Here is a 16,147-nt window from a genome sequence, read left to right as displayed (position 1 = left end):
ACACTGGGTCAGTGAAGGGAGAGCAGTGGATGCGGTCTACCTTGCCTTCAGGAAGGTTTTTGACGCTCTCTCCCATAACATCCTCATAGATAAGCTCAGGAAATGTGGGTTGAATGGACAGTGAGGTGGATCAAGAACTGGCTGACTGGCAGAAATCAGACAGTCATGATCAGTGGAACAGAATCCAGTTGGAGACCTGTAGTCAGTGGCACTCTCCAGGGATCAACACCGGGTCCAGTCTTACTTGACTTGTTCATTAACAACTGGGACAAAGGGATGGAATGTACCCTCAGCAAATTTGCTGATGATATAAAATGGAGAGTAGTGGCTGATCCACCTGAAAGCTGAGCTGCCATTCAACAGAACCTTGACAGACTTGAAGAAATGGGCATAGAGAAACCTAATAAGGTTCAGCAAAGGAAAGTGTAGAGTCCTGCACTTGGAGAGGGATAACCCCCAGTACTAGGACAGCCAAGGGGGACCTGCTGAAGGGCAGCTCTGTGGATAAGGAGTTGGGAACCTTGGTGGATGACAAGTTGACCATGGGTGGGCAATGTGCCCAGGGGACCAGAAAGGCCCATGGGATCCTGGGGTGAACTGGGAAGACTGTGGTCAGAGAATCCCTTGCTCAGCCCTTGAGGCACATCTGGAGTGCTGTGTCCAGTTCTGGGCTCTGCGGTACTAGAAAGACAAGGAGCTACTGGAGATGGTCCAGTGGAGGCCACAAAGGTGTTTAAGGGTCTGGAGCATCACTGATAAGGAGAAACGGTAGGAGCTAGGCCTGTTTAATCTAGAGGAGACTGAGAGGGGATCTAATTAATGTATATAAATATCTCWATGGCAGGTGACAAGAGGGTGGTGCCAGACTCTATTCAGTGGTGCCTACCAACAGGCAAGGAGCAATAGCCATAAACTAAAACACAAGAAGCTTCRCATGAGGAAGAACTTCTTTACATTGTGGGTTGCAGAGCACTGGGACAGCTTCCCAGGGAGGTTGTRGAGTCTCCCTCTCTGGAGATGTTCCTGTGTCACCTCCAAGTGACCTTGCCTTGGTGGGGTGGTTGGATTAGATCATCTCCAGAGGTCCTTTCCAACCCCTAACAATACTGTGAATATTTTTCAAATCAATGCCTGTTATTGAGGATAAGTAAAGGTATGAGGTTGATGTAGCTGGGCCTGTGGAATCTGAGGAGTGATCAGTTTGCAGCTACTTAAAGCTAGCCTGACTCCTTTCATTTGTGGCAGAGAGTGTAAAAGAAGGGGTACAAAAGTCAGACCTTGCGAATCAGTGGGCTCTGTTGGGGTTTTGGGGGGAACTTGTTCCCCAGGGGGCTGGTATGCTGGGAGGAGATGGGAAGAGGAACAGCASGGCAGGTGTGGGTCTGGCTGGACTCGATGATCCTAGTGGGTCCTTTCCAACTCACGATATTCTGTGTTTCTGTGCATATTTCAAAAATACAATGAATCTTGAACATTTCTTCTTTAATAAAGTTCAAAGATGAAAGCAAATATAATAATAAAAAATATTTACCCAATATTAATGTGCCTTTTTCTTGGCTTTGTGCTTTTTACAGTTTTGGCCACGCTATCTTTGTCTCCTTTTATCATCTTTGGTACTAGTGTCATCACAACTTTGCCATTTTCTTTTTCTTTCAGAGGGTCTTTCATSCTGCTTGGTGCCCTTCGCAGTCACTTGGCTGTGGCCAATTCAGAAGAACTCTGTGCAGTCTTAACATGTGCAGTTTGATTCTGATAGGAAGAAAAGGATAAATCTGAAGGCATTGGTGGAGTCATCTGCTATTTGTTAAGGAAACTGTTAAGGAAATTGTTAAACCATTGGACTCTGTACTGTGTACTGCTGCCATAAAACCTGGTACATTCAGAGAAAGAGAAACCTGAGGAGGTTTAACATTGTGAGGAGGACGTTTTAAAGAACATAATTTTGCCTGCTTTATGACKTATTTAATTAAAAGACCGACAAACTATAAAATAACACAGAATGTTTGGGAATAAAGCTGTTTTATTACAACAACTAGTATAGTTCAGAAAAGCAGGCAAATTTTTCATGGCAAAGTTAGAAAAGCAACATAATCTGATTTAAGATTAAATTACCAGCTAGTCCTCATGTAAGGTAAACAAACATGGTATTCCTTTCATTTCCTCATCTCTATTTGATAAATACTTGTAACTGCAGTGCCTATTGGCAATGTAAAGGCATGCACATCAGCAAATTCCTCAAACCTGTTTTAACCAATTTTAAAGTCAATGTGGAACAAAGCATTCTGACAAGAAGCTTAAAAGTCTCCCGGGTAAGCGACCTGCCTGGCTCACCCAAGGCAAGGTAAAGTAGGTGTGTGAAGGCATRCTAGTAATGAGATCACTTCCTGCTGAAGCTTCAAAAGGCTCTCATGGGAGACACACTGCAATACCATCCTCCCTGGCAAGCAGAAAATGGGATGAACTTGGTTGTGTGTGCCTGTCTGCTGAGTCTGGTCTCACAGTGTGTRACTGCTGCCTTGTTACTGAGGAGTAGGTTCATCAGCAAGCACAGAGGGGAAGATGGTGCATTTGAGCCTTCCAAAGGGAGAGGARGAGATGGGAAACTTGGTACAAGCATTAGCTTTTCTCAGGGCACAGTCTGGGAAGAGGGGAGGGCACACCCCCACTCCATCCATGCAATAAGGAACAGATTCTCTCCATTTTAATGCTCAGACTGCCCACCTTCTGTTTTTCTAAGGCGCTGGCCAGTCTCTAGTCAGACTGGGTGAGCAGGACTGTGCATACGTGGTACCCCATGCTTAAAGGCTGGGTTTCTTCAGTCTACCAGTCCATAGACTCATCAGATTCAGAAGGTTCATGATGTGTTTGGGAAGTAGGTTTGATGCACAGGTTTCCACCTAAAGACCAGTTCCCTTGCTTTGTGGAATATCTCAGACAGAAGAGAATAGGGCAAGAATGGTCCAGTGCACCAGAGTCTTGTAGAGGGGAAGTCTGGGTTCTTGTCATCTACTGCTGTGAAAGTAAATAATGAAGGAGTGACCTATGTGGGAATGTCAAGGTTCAGGCCAGAAATCCCCAAACTGTTGTTTCCCAAACTTGAGCAGCAGTTATTAATTGAATTTAAGGTTTGCTTTTAGCACATTACAAGCTTCTGCTGGGCATTTCTCAATTGGGAAGAACTAAGAGATTTCCCTGATAGAATTAGCTGTGTGTGAAGAAGCTGTTGCTTGCATGGTTTTAGTCCAGTGAGGTCAACATGTCCTGCCATTTGGAACACAGGGCAGGAGAGACTTCATAGAATTTAGCATTTTCAGCTTCCTTAAGCGATGTACCTTTAAGCCATTCTTACAGGAAGAAGATAGTTTGGTAGATCCCATCATTAGAGGACCCTGAAGCGTCCTAATACTGTGCTTATAGCACATTTTGAGACATGAAGTAGGCACTGTTTTTTGCAGAAATGAAAAATGCATTCAGCTTTATAAAAATGCTCCCAAATTTTTAATAAACTCACCATATCCTGAAAGCCAGGGTGATCGTGAAGTAAATTGTTGTTCACTGGCAAAGGAGTAACAGTAAATGGAGAATTTCCATAAGGCTCTTGATGTCTAAAGGAAAAACAAGCAAATGTACAGAGTCTCGATGTCCATCACATACTGCTTATCAGAGTACTGAGACTTAACTCTTGGGCTGCAATGGGAATATCCAAGAGGACAAGTAAGATATTAACAACAGGACTTACATGAAAAAAAAAAATAAAACAAAGGAAATATACCCAAAAGCTTAATTAATGACAATCCTCATATGTGCATGCACAAAAGGGTGCTAGATTTCACCATGGGAGGTCAGTTTAAATACTGAATCTGGGGTGTTCAGGCTTCCATTGTAACAGGTTTATAACTGTGCACCCACATGTACATGTCAGCTGCTTGTGCTTATACACACAAAAAATGCAGGTATAAACTCAGTGGAGGTTAAAAAATATTATCTCTGTTGTCAGATTTTTTTCCCCAATRACTGTAAACACTGTTAGTGCAAAAGCCAGGGCTCAGTATGTTCTCATGGTCCTGAATATTGTAGAAACAAATAAAGAATGGAAAATTGAAGCTAACTAAACATCTAGCAAGCTAAACAACCAAACATTAAATTAACTGAAGCATGTTGCAAGTCCTCAGTAAGGATGCAATGACAAGATGCTATTTTAATGAAAAACCTCAGGATTGCTCTACCGCACCAACTCACTTTCTTAATAAGATTTTAAAAAATATATATAAGGTTCTTTTACAGGTGATCTTTGTTACCTGTCTGCAGGAGAATGTAAGTCAATATGGTTTTCAAAACCATGCGTACAGCTGTCTAGTTCTGGTGAGTGAGAACTCCCTGTAAATAAGAGTGTAACATTCAATCATGACTATTCAATTAACAAGTTAAAACCCACAGAAAGTGTTTTGTGTCATCTGTAGTATGCTAGTACATCTCAGGTAGTATACAAATGTTATGGTGTCATTTTATAGCAGATAATCAACAGCAGCATTTTAGAGCTTGAAAATGTTCATTTTTCATTTATTCCCTCACAGAAGCACAAATTAGGGCTGTTGAAGTGATCAAGAACAGCATCATTGTCATCCAGTAACAGACACAGGAGATGGTTCTGATTTTGGGAACCTCAGATACTCTGCTTAAACCCAGCAACTGCTCTGTAGAGCCTTTGAAAGAAGCAGTGGCACAGCAGGAACATGAGTCCTTAATGTCTGGGTTGCAAATGCTGCCTGTTCATTGGCTTGCTCAAAGGTTTAGTTCCATAAACACAAAATGAAGAGTATTACTTTGAATTTAACATATACTTTGAACTACAATTCCTTCCTTTTAAAACAACAACTCCGTGCTTGTATTAGTCAGAAAGTGATCCAACAGCTCAATAGTGGCTGGCCTTACTGAATCAACTTCTCCTGTCAGTCTGTAAGGTAAAGTTACACCCCAATTCCCACATGTAATCTGGCATGAAAACCTGGATCGCTGTTTTCCATGCAGCAGTGTCTGACACAACTTGCAAGTTACGCTGTTCTGAACCAATCTATTGTATTCTCTTAGTAAACAAAATAATACAAGGACTTAATACTTCCCTATGCAAATGCAATAGGAAGACTTTGTTTCTTTTTTTTTTTTAAACCTCATTTTTCCAACTACACATTGTTACATTTGAAAAAGACTGTAGGATTCAAAACTGTTCTTAAAAAAGTAAAAAATTTACACTGAAACTTTACCATTGCGCCTATGAAACTTACCCCTCCAATACTGCACAGTAATTGGTCTTCCATACAAACGGATTCCATCCAGCAGAGCTTTTGCATATGGCACTGATACTTTGTGTTTAAAGCAGACATATCCAAAAGACTTAGGTTTTCCTTCTTTGTCCTCACAAATCATCACTTTGGTTAATGGTCCAGCCTGATAGAAATTTCAATTATTTAGCACAGATTGACACTTCATTGTGTTTTGAGTATTTCATTATGATTTCCCTTTTGCCATAGTCAGAAACAAAAAAAAAATGTCTCTCCACTCCTCAAAGTTCAAATTCTGAGCTTTCTACAAACAAAAATCAGCTTCATAAATGTTAAAATGTTCATGTTCAGTCTTTCAATCAGAATTGCTGTTATTTTTAGAATACCATACCATAATAAATAGCTTCCCAACTAATTTTSTAACTCCATTGCAAAAGTTACCTTCTAGTTCATAAATAAAAAATATTAATAGTTTAGAAGAGCAATAGATACTGGCTCATCATTTGATGAGGGAAGAGCTAGAGGTCAGGGGTACATGTTTAGGAYTATGCCATAGCAGAAATATTGAACTGGATACTTTCCAAGACAGAATGAGAAGCATAGGCTGTTGCAGCAAAAGGGAAACCTGAGTAAACAAGATAAAACAAGGGAAACCACAAGTTACTGGGATGACCTAAAAATCTAGACAAAAACTGGCAGTTGGAAGGCTGCTGCAGATTTTGCAGTAGAATGATGCAAAACTGTGTTCTAAGACCATCTTTGTCACTTCTGCMTTTTGTATTGTGTTACTCATGTCCTCTAGGAAGATAAACTTAACCTCACATTGACAGTTATACAGCAGATTACTATTCAGTCTTGAAAACAGGTATGAATTAAGCTCAGGCTTGAAACAGGTCCGACTACTTCGTTTTTCCACACTATCACTGAAGGGTCGGGGTTTGAAGCGACCTCTGGAGAGCATGTTGTCCAATTGACTAACTGAACATCCCATTGATGGAATTTTTCCTCTCAAGCATAAAAACAGCATTTCGATATATGAAGGTACCCATCCGCTACCTGAAGGAAGAGCTCGTAGAGGATCTCCTCCCTGACCCGGCTCTCCAAGTTCCCCACGAGCAGAGTCTGCTCCGCCGCCTCGGCCCGGCCCGGCGACGCCATGGAGCCTGCAAGAACACTGAGGAACACTGAGGAACACTGAGGAACACTGAGGAACACTGAGGAACACTGAGGAACACGGCGAGAGTGCGAGCAGAGCGCTCCGGGGCTCCTGGTGAGGGGCCGGGCGCGCCTCCCGGCAACGCTGGAACGTGGGCTGAGGGTGTCGCGCCTGTTTGTGACACCACACCCAACATCTGTTTGTGACACTGTACTTAATCGTTCAGTGTGTAGTAATGATGCTAAATATGAACATGAAGGGGTTTTCTTCTATTTTTGCCACTGATTCTTAAGTCGTGGTGGGACTGACTGGTGCAAAACAAACAGGCCAACCCTGAAAAACAATCCACTTCCCCAAACTAGTATTCACAAGTGTGTTCACACGATCCACTCCTGCCATTAACATTKCAATGAGTCCTTCCTGTAGAAGAGGCTGCAAACAGAGAGAGAGCTCAGGTCAGGTGCAAAGAGAGAGTTTTATCAGATGGAACTCCATGCCAGCCATACAGAAAACCTGGTTTTGCACTACATCACAGTGTTGACTTGAACAGCAGAAGTGATTTTATACCATGGACCATCAGCATAACAGACTGACTAATCTCTGCAATAAACTGCTGAAATTGTCCAGTCACAGCTGGGCAAATGAACAGAGAGAGACTTTTGCTCCTGCYGAGCTTCCAATGGCAGCAGTGTACCCAAAGCCCAGCTGCAGGAGCAGCCCCTGGGCAGGGGAGCACTGAGCTCATGGCACAATGAGAATTCTCGATCCAAGCTTTTTTTTTTTTTTTCTGTAGAAACACCAGATCAACCACTAACATCACCAGTCACACACTTGCTGTTGTGAACACCAGTCAGTCAGCATTCCTGAGCATGTCTTTGGTTCTCCATCATGATGGCACACTGAGCCCCTCAGACAATTTGGCACAAMGCATCAGGTGTCTCTGGCTCCCACTAATCTGCAAACACTGCGCAAGGGCATCAGCTGAGGTGAAAGGAGGCCCACCTGCACCTCCACATCCCCCTGCTTGACAGAACTGGGGCTGGGCTGAGAACTGCTCTGACCACAGAGCCAGCAGGAAGTCTCCAGCATAAAGGGGCACAGGCAGCAGGATAACAACTCCGCTGGAGCTTCTTCTGGCAAGCTGGGCTTGAGTTGTGCAACAGTGAAAAATTAAGAGCAATGATTTGCAGAGCAGGCTGCATTGCTGAGTGCTACCAGAGCCCAAGAGCTTGTCAGACAGAATATGTCACCTCTGTGGATCAAAGTAAAARAGTTTTATATCATGGGTTGCCTCAGGGAATAAATGAGAATTGAGCACATGAAATGCAGASCATGAACTCAATACCTGGGTGTGTTGGAGATGAATGCAATTATTGATGCATTACTGATACTTAACCAAAAGCATTAACCTGCCAGAGGAGTGAGGCTGTTCATCTCTGGGAGTCTGCACTACAGGGAGGAGTTTGAACCTTTTAACTTTACCAGCATTCCCAAAGTCATGAACTTTGCATGGAATCAGTTACACTCCTATTCAAGTATAACTTTATTCCCCCACAGAAAAAAGGGGAGGAAAAGCAGTACAAGATACTTCACAATACTGTGATTATTTTCTCACAGACCATTGTTAATCTTTGTATCCATAAACAAGTATCAAATTTACCTCAAAAGAAAACAAAATACCAGTAAAACCTTAATGCAACAGTCTTCATTTTCCTCAGATGGCTTTGGAAGGGTCATACTTCTGTATTCTGCATCTCAAGGCACAACATTTTCGAATGAAGGCTCAGACCACCAGACCCTAATTTTACCAGCAGACAAGTTCCTCAGAGCATTCTCTCATCAGGAAATATAGTCAGTGAGCATATTTCAACTCATGGCTCAGGTCCATTCATTACCAGTCACTGAGGAAATTAACTTCAAAATAACATGCAACCATTCTAAAATCACTTCTGCATAAACCCATCCATCTCTAAGATTATGACCATCATTGAGCCAGAGAGAGCAGAATGACAGGACTGAAGCAGAGCAATGGGTTAAAAAAAAAAAAAAAAAAAAAAAAAAAAAAAGAAAGAAAGAAAGCAACAGAGCAACAAGAAAAAACAGGAGGAAGAACAGACTGATACAGAAACCAGGTGAGGGACAAGGAGAAAGTGGGATACTGTGAAAGTGAGAAGGACAAGAGAGCAGGAYGCTGAGATAGAGATAACGAGAGCAACAGAGAATGACACAAATATGAGAAACAAGAAAAAAATGGCCAGAGAGGTGAAGTAATAAATATTAGGGTCAGAAAACTGCAAAAGGATCAGAGGGAGTAATAAATGAACAGGAAAGTGAAAAGGGACAATGAAGATTCTGAGAACTGAAAAAACAGCAACAGTTAGCAAGTCAAAAGGACAGAGAGAGAAACAAAAGGAAAAAAAGAAATAGACATGAAGGCAGGGACATACTGCAATACACAGAGGTACGAAGAGAGAAGAAACCACCAAAGAACAGGCCAGAGAAATTGTGAGRGAAAAAGAGGCAGATACAACTCTGAACAAAGTGATGCAAAAGGAAAAAACAGCTATAAGCCGCAGAAGAGAGGCAGAGGTTGAAAAACAGAGAGAGAACTGGTGTGGGACAGAAGCAGAGAGAAAAAAGAAAGGATGTGTGGGAAGAGGAAGCAAGACAAAATAGAGACAAGTGGAGAGCTACAGAAAAGCAAAAGAAAGTATGGGAGAAAATGGGGGCCAGGAGGGAAACAAGGAGGCCCTGAGACACACAAGAGGGGACACAGGGCCCAAGGGACCTTGGACTCATCTCAGCTCTGATGCTAGACTCAGCTCAGCACCGCCAGGAAAATTTTTCTTACACAGAGAGGCAGGGTCTCACTTGCCTGCTGAGGGTGGTGGGTATCAGCCAGATGGGCTCCATTTTTTTATTTCCTTGCCCTTTTTATGACCTCTCTAGTCTCTGCCACAGAAGCTCTTGTCGGAGCCAATGCTCATSCTGTCCCTCTTTAACCCGCGCCCTGGAGGGAGCAAGGCCGATACTAACGACCTAGGCAAACCCGAGGTGGGCRCAGTCATTGGCATCCCCAGGGGATGCTTCGGGAAGAATGGACACTTGCATCCTCAGCGCGGCCTCTGGCAGATGGCAAGAAGCAGCAGCGACTGTTATTGCTGTAGATCCCTCGGAAGAATCCCTCCTTCTGCAGGGGCTTCTGGGGACACCTCAACGGACAACCTGGAGCTGTCACGACAGGGCTGGGGGCGGCCAGGAGACACAGGGGGTTTCAGGGGCGATGCTGGAGCTGGCGCAGCGGCACAGGGCCCTCAGGTTGGGGCTCAGGGGTGCTCTGGCGACAGCCCCAGGGAGGCGCCCAGCTCCTGCCCGGGAGTGTGACCGCTCCCACCCGGGAGCCGCGGCGGGTGGGCGGCAGCTTCTCCCCCGCCGCCCCGAGGTGGCACCTGCGCACCCGCAGAGGCTCAGTCATCTCACCGGTGCCGCGACTTCATCCCTCATACGCCCCCGCGCCCGGTGCTCCGCCACGCCGCTCCCGAGCACCGCACGGGCAGCAGGGCCGGCGTGCCCCGAGGGGCACTCAAACGCCTGGCGGCAGTGGCGGCAGCAGCGCTCCGGCGGCACCGGAGTCGCATTTCCGCGCTTTGCAGTCCAAGCGCCGCTCTGATGGTGCCCGTGCGACAGCAGCGGCGTGTCCTTACAGGGAGCCACCGCAGCCCCGCCACGCGCATGTGCGTTTAGCTGCTGATCCGCTGTTCGGCGCTTTGGCCAGCGGGGGGCAGAAGAGAGACACCTTTCCGGTCAAGACGCATGCGCCGCTTTCTTGACTGCCAGTAACAGCTGCTCACCAGAAGGTGGCAGCCACGAGCACAGCTCGGCGGGGTCCCTGCGGGACCGCCTGCGCGGAGCAGAGGGAAGGGAAAAGGACACAGAGGCGGAGAGATGCACGGGAAACGCGTGGAGATGACATATACCAGATCCACCCGGAATAATGCTCAGTAGACAATCAATTTGGGATAATACACAGTGGATAATCCACAGCAATGCCCACCCCCAAACTGCAAACATTTCACCCAGTATTTTCCAATAGGTAGTTTCGTTGCCATTTTGTTTGGGTGGGTTTTTTTTGTTTGTGTTTTTTTTTTTTTTTTTTTTTGCTAATATAAAAATTAGCTTTACTTTCGTAGATATTGAATTTTGGCAACTTTCCGGAGCTTTTCCACAACATAAAAACTAAGTGATTTCTGCTTACAGCTTTGTGCATAAAAATGTGGTTTTAGCTTTCTGGCCACTCATGTCTGTGCATCACAAGACATCCCAAGCACCAGTGCCTGCTGCCAGCACCATGAAAGCTCTCATCCAGGAGATACTGCTACTCTGAGCCTGCAGAGCATCCAGAGGGAGCAGCATAGGGACACTTGAGGGATGGGAGCATGGGCAGTGCCACAGGCATTCAGTTTTACTGAGTAATGTCAGAATACAGCTGGCTGCAGACACTTCATGAAGCTCGACTACATTTCAACATTGACACCTGATGAAGCCAATGAAAGATGAAGATTTTTCCAACTGTGCACATCTGTGCCGCATCCATCTTGAAACACAGGTGTTCACAAGGCAGATGCTGGCAGACAGCGGGAGGGCCCTTAGGGCTCCTCTTCCCCAGGCTGAGCAGAGATTGTGAACAGGGGTTGTGTACTCAGCCTCTTCAATGCTTCCATCACTCCAGCTCCTCCACTAGCATTGCTCCACTGGCTGTACTCACCTGAACCTGGCGCCCCAGTGTGCACACCAAGCCCAGCCACAGCCTCCTTGTTCCCTACAGTGTCTCCTGTGCCCTTGCTGGCACAGCCCAGTCATGGGACTCCCCTTGCTGACCAGGCACCCTGCCCACACCTTGCCCCCCMGGGCCATTTCCACAGCCACAGCTGGTGCCCAGCTCTGTGGCTCCTCCAGGGCACCAGCCCATTGTCAGGCAGGTGCTCAGTGTCCCCARTAGCCCATTCCCCTCTCACCTTGCCCCCACTGTCAGTGTAATCACTTCTATCCTCCGCTTCCACAAAAAAAGACACTGAAGAACAACCCCTGAGGGATCTCTCCAGTATGTGGCCACCAGCCAGKCTTGGACACTGAGTGCCAGTACCCTTGAAGCCAACACAGCCAGGGCAATCCCTCCAGTTATCTGGCACCACTGGCTAGAGGAAAGCCCAGCTAGCTCTCCCCAGACCCCTACTCCTGCATATCCAGGAGCACTGGTACCAATACCTTCCCACTCACAGAGCAGTCTGACAGCTCTCCCACCCTTCCTCCTTGCCTTTCTGGAACACAGCTGCGGCAGTTACTCAGATTGATGGGACTCTCCCCAGAGAAGCAAGACATTCTGAAGAGCAGGGCCCGGCACTGGCAGCATGGCACCCCCCTACCCCCACGATGCTCCCCAGCCAGTCAGAGCCATGCAGTAAACAGTTTAATGAACACACTGACAGCACCAGAGCCAGCCTGAGCTGGACTTTATCCACTGCTCTGCTTGGCTGCCAGTCTCTTGTCTCTCTCTTCAGCAATGGTCAGGCGGATGCCCTTCCCACGGGGCAATGAGATCCATGGCTTATTGCCCTGCAGCAACAGAGAAAAAAAGCACTTCACACCAGAAAACCCAGACAGCAACAGAGCTCTCCCTCTAAGGGGAAAAGMAGCAGAAGCCCACCCCTGCTCATGCTGAGCTAGGTACACACGGTGGTGGCACTAGCCCAGCAGAGGTCCCTAAGGAAAGTGCCAAGAATGCACGAGTCTACAGCTGCCTTTCAGTCACATTCATGAAGAATGAGCTTCAGCCAAAACCACATCACCTTCAACCCGGACGAAAAGCTCATCAGGGATGGCAAAACTTTGGGGGGCGCACTCTGAGTCAGAGCAGCTGCCCAAGCAATGCTCAGCCCACAGCTCTCAGGTTTTAGGGCTGTTTCTTGAAAACRTCTGCATTCCTAAATTTACAAATGCTTCTTCCCTTTCCCAGAGCAGGCAGAAATACAGAGAGCAGAGTCAGAACTGAGGCAAACACTTAAGCTCCACTGTGCAGGAAGACAGCTGCCTAAGGGAACACCAAGGCTCTGCCTCAGCCAGCAGCTTCTCAMAAGAGGAGAGAACCCCCCACGTGGTGCCCCCATAGCCTTACTTTGCCAATAACAAAGATGTTGGAGAGCCTGGTGGCAAAGCTGTTGCCGTTGGCATCCTTCACATGAACCACATCGAACGACCCAGGGTGCCTCTCCCGGTTGGTGATCACCCCAATACGGCCCAAGTTGGCACCGCCGGTCACCATGCACAGGTTACCTGGGTAAGGGAATGTAAGTGTGAGAAGAACTGGACCAGGTGCTGTGGCGAAGTCCGTCCACTTGGGTGCTTTGTCCGTATCAAACGTTCCCCACCTCCCCAATTGTGTCAGCAAGGAGGGATTCCCATCCCCCCCYGTGCTAGCACTGCTAACAGCTCTGTCACTGAAACTTTCTCTCACCACCAAGAGACTAGCTCCAGTACCTCCCCACCAGCTCGCTGCTTCTACCTGGTGCCTCAGAACTGCTAAGTCCCTATGCCAAATGCTTCCCACTGCCAGGATACAGGAAATCCCCTCCTCAGTTCCAGATGGACATGCTCCTGAAAARCAAACCCTTTTCCAAGGTTGACACCACTGCCTATTTCAATGCAAAAATACCTAGCATTTAACTTCCAATCTGCTCTCCACAGTGGAGAAGGATACTGTGCTTCAGTGGGATGCAAGACCTACCTGTGTCAAACTTGATGAAGTCTGTGATCTTGCCTGTCTCGAGGTCAATTTGGACTGTATCATTCACCTTGATGAGGGGGTCTGGATACCGGATAGTGCGGGCATCATGAGTGACCAAGTGAGGGATTCCTTTGGTGCCCACAAAGATCTTCCTTACCTTGCACAGCTTGTACTGCAAACAAAATCCAACACCTCTCAGCTGAGGGAATGAGCAATGCCATGGACTCTTGTACCCCAGAGTCCCGAGCCACAGCAGATTACCCAGACACCCAGGACTCACAACATGAGCCCAGGCAGTGACTTGCCCAGCCCCCTGGCTCCATGATGATTTTCATGGAAGCTGCTATGCAGCTCTGCTACAGTTCCCCTACAGGAAACACCTTTCTGCAGGAGCAGTAGACCACCTTGGGATTCAGCCTCCCCACAAACACTGGCTTCGCTCCCAAGAAAGTCTTTAGCACAGCAGTTCCTTTATTTTTCCCTGAAGACCACAGGTATACAACATGGAAGAGACTGCATTTCTCCAAGACCCAAGAGAGACGTGTACCCTCCCGGGCACTGATATCCCTTCTGCCTGTCACCTAACTCCCTCACAGCCTCTCTGGACCGCACAGATCAACAGAGTAATAGCCAGAGAAGCACATTACAAGGGGATCAGAAGCCCCAAACCACAACACAGCTGTCTCCAGCACATAGCCAYGCACCTGTACAGCCTGCCCTAAGAAAGGACATGCAAAGCAGAGGGCAACCTTGTAGCTCAGGCTTGACATGCCYGGTTAAGGAAAAACACAAGGAAATTGCTTCCCCAGCATCCAGGGTGAAAAGGCAGTTACGTTGATCTGGAAAGTTCAAGGTTTTTACACCACAGGCAGTTTCTGATTACTGTTAGCTGGCAAAGCCAAGATTCTCCTCCACCCCAAAGACCCCTGATCCAGCTCATGCCAACAGCATCATCTACAGCACCACCTACAGCACAATGCAGCTGCACCCATATGTGACCTATTTTCATGTCACCAAGAGAYCTTCCCTCGACACAAACTTCACCACAACCCTGAACGTCCCACTCTCAGATGCAGCATCATCTCAACTGTCAGGGAAGAGAGACAACAGCTCTCATCCAGGAGATACCAAAGTGGAAACACTGCCCCAACTAAACCCAACTGGGCCCATGYTTTCACAACACTGTAGTTCCTCACCTTGGCCTCCTCAAGTGTGATGCGGTGAACAGCAAACCGGCCCTTGGTATCATACACCAGGCGGAAATGCTCGTCTGTCTTGTCAATGCTGATGACATCTGATTGTAGACARGAAAATACAACAGTAGCTGTTATCAGCTCATTACCCAAAACCCTAACTTGGCATCAAGCTCACATTTAAAGAGAACCAGGGACTGCTGAAAAATCACACTTAGGGTGTGATTGATGAGGTTGGGATCTACCCTTGACCACAGGCTCACATCTTTTCCTGTGACAGACTGCAAATCAGCAAAAAATGCTGAAAGCTGGAATCTGAACAGCAACTTACCCAAATCAAGGAGGCACTTACCRGCTACAGGTATCTGGCTTTGGTATTCACTGCAGTGCGCAATGCCAAACTGAATTAACAACTGCTTATATGTATCTTTTCTTCAATTCTGGCAGGGAAACCTTGCCTCTTAAATAATGCCAGCCCCACAAATCACTCCCCTGCCAGTGTAGCAGAGCTGCCTAAGAAACGACCTCAACCCCCTACTCACCCATGAAGCCTGCAGGGTAGGTGATGTCGGTGCGGACTTTGCCATCTATTTTGATGAATCTCTGCATGCAGATCTTCTTGACCTCATCTCCTGTCAGAGCATACTTCAGCCGGTTGCGCAGGAAGATGATGAGGGGAAGGCACTCCCTCAGCTTGTGTGGGCCTGTTGATGGGCGGGGTGCCTGTGGACAGAAGGTTTCTGCTGGGGGATCAAGCAGCATCAACTACCCCAGAGAAGGAAACTATGGTGCCAACTGCTCATGCAACAGCACGCAAAGGCAGCARCACAAAGTGCAGCTGCCACAGCCAGCGACCAGATGCAGCTCTTTGTTCTTGGTGTTCATAGCAGTTTCCCCCATGCCTTGCCAGTCTCACGAAACTGCCCCTGACACAGCACAGCCATCCATCTCAGCCCAGTGGTGGAAAAGCAGGTTAAAAGGGAGCAGCCAACGACTCCGTCACATCCTCTGCAAACGCTGAGTGGGGAGAACACGAATGCTTTTCACAAAGACCCTAACATTAAACAAACACTGTTCACCACTCGCCCCCGCGCAACACCCGAACACTTTCCCTGATGTGACCGCGGCAGCTACGAGCAGCCCGGCCCCGCCCCCACCTCCGACCCTGGCCTCAACCCCAACCCAGGCCCGCACTCACAAAGACGCCCGTCAGCTTGTCCAGCATCCAGTGCTTGGGAGCAGCCACGCGCTTCAGATGCTTCTTGGGGCCGCGGGCCTACAGAACGGGACGTGTTAAGGGATGTTTTATGGGCCTTCGCTAGGCCCGTGCCCCAAGACATCTCTCCCCGGACCCCTCCGACTCCCGCCCCTCACACCCTAGCGCCGGGCTCCCTCCCGCGCCTCTCGCCCCGGGGTGGGGCGGCCACAGCCCGCGGTGAGCGGGGGATGGCAGTGGATGGCGCGGGGAGCGGCGGCGCCGCGCTCTCACCATGGCTGCGCTCTGCCGAGAAAGGGCGGGCGTTTCCGGCCGGCCGCGGATGGACAATGCAGGGTAGCAGCGACATGTGTCGCCCCCTGGCGGCTTGGAGGCCTACGAGGTGACAAGGGACTCGAGAGGGATTGTTCCCTTCCTCGCGGCCCCTCCTAGYGGGGCCACTGTGCCCGTAGTCATCGCTGATCGTCGCTGATGTCATAGGACAGCCCGCCACGTCGTGCCCCTGCGGTTTGAAAGTGTGCG

At 47.8% G+C, this 16,147-nt stretch overlaps 2 protein-coding genes across 3 annotated transcripts; both read right to left on the bottom strand.

Moving 5' to 3' along the window:
- Nucleotides 1-1,980: 1,980 nt before the first annotated feature.
- Nucleotides 1,981-9,816, bottom strand: RBM11 (RNA binding motif protein 11). 2 transcript variants are annotated; one of them, XM_057375055.1, is made up of 5 exons: nucleotides 6,336-9,816; nucleotides 5,283-5,445; nucleotides 4,299-4,377; nucleotides 3,512-3,605; nucleotides 1,981-3,009 (listed from the first exon to the last, which is right to left on the bottom strand). In XM_057375055.1, the coding sequence occupies exons 1-5, from the start codon at nucleotides 6,435-6,437 to the stop codon at nucleotides 3,007-3,009; spliced, it is 441 nt and encodes a 146-aa protein (XP_057231038.1). In that variant the 5' UTR covers nucleotides 6,438-9,816; the 3' UTR covers nucleotides 1,981-3,006. The 2 variants fall into 2 exon arrangements, with proteins under 2 accessions (XP_057231038.1, XP_057231039.1); XM_057375056.1 differs by lacking the exon at nucleotides 1,981-3,009 and having other exon boundaries at nucleotides 3,538-3,687.
- A 2,073-nt stretch (nucleotides 9,817-11,889) lies between these two features.
- Nucleotides 11,890-15,999, bottom strand: RPS4X (ribosomal protein S4 X-linked). Its single transcript, XM_057375054.1, has 7 exons — nucleotides 15,899-15,999; nucleotides 15,608-15,685; nucleotides 14,952-15,132; nucleotides 14,413-14,510; nucleotides 13,217-13,388; nucleotides 12,608-12,765; nucleotides 11,890-12,048 (listed from the first exon to the last, which is right to left on the bottom strand). Exons 1-7 carry the CDS (start codon nucleotides 15,899-15,901, stop codon nucleotides 11,947-11,949), a joined length of 792 nt encoding a protein of 263 aa, XP_057231037.1. The 5' UTR covers nucleotides 15,902-15,999; the 3' UTR covers nucleotides 11,890-11,946.
- Between the last annotated feature and the right edge of the window lie 148 nt (nucleotides 16,000-16,147).

Source organism: Malurus melanocephalus, unplaced genomic scaffold, assembly GCF_030028575.1.
Source record: "Malurus melanocephalus ecotype Western Australia unplaced genomic scaffold, MMel_1.1 scaffold_237, whole genome shotgun sequence".
Taxonomy (NCBI): domain Eukaryota; kingdom Metazoa; phylum Chordata; class Aves; order Passeriformes; family Maluridae; genus Malurus; species Malurus melanocephalus.
This window is presented reverse-complemented; position numbering and strand designations above follow the sequence as displayed.

Coding starts and splice junctions, on each gene's coding strand:
- RBM11 (XM_057375055.1), bottom strand. CDS start 6,437: ATGGCGTCGCCGGGCCGGGCCGAGGCGGCGGAGCAGACTCTGCTCGTG. Junction 4,378..5,282: donor TACTGTGCAGTATTGGAGGG/GTAAGTTTCATA, acceptor TCTTATTTACAG/GGAGTTCTCACTCACCAGAA. Junction 3,606..4,298: donor TTACATTCTCCTGCAGACAG/GTAACAAAGATC, acceptor TTTTTCCTTTAG/ACATCAAGAGCCTTATGGAA.
- RPS4X (XM_057375054.1), bottom strand. Junction 15,133..15,607: donor ACAAGCTGACGGGCGTCTTT/GTGAGTGCGGGC, acceptor TTCTGTCCACAG/GCACCCCGCCCATCAACAGG. Junction 13,389..14,412: donor TCACACTTGAGGAGGCCAAG/GTGAGGAACTAC, acceptor TTTTGTTTGCAG/TACAAGCTGTGCAAGGTAAG.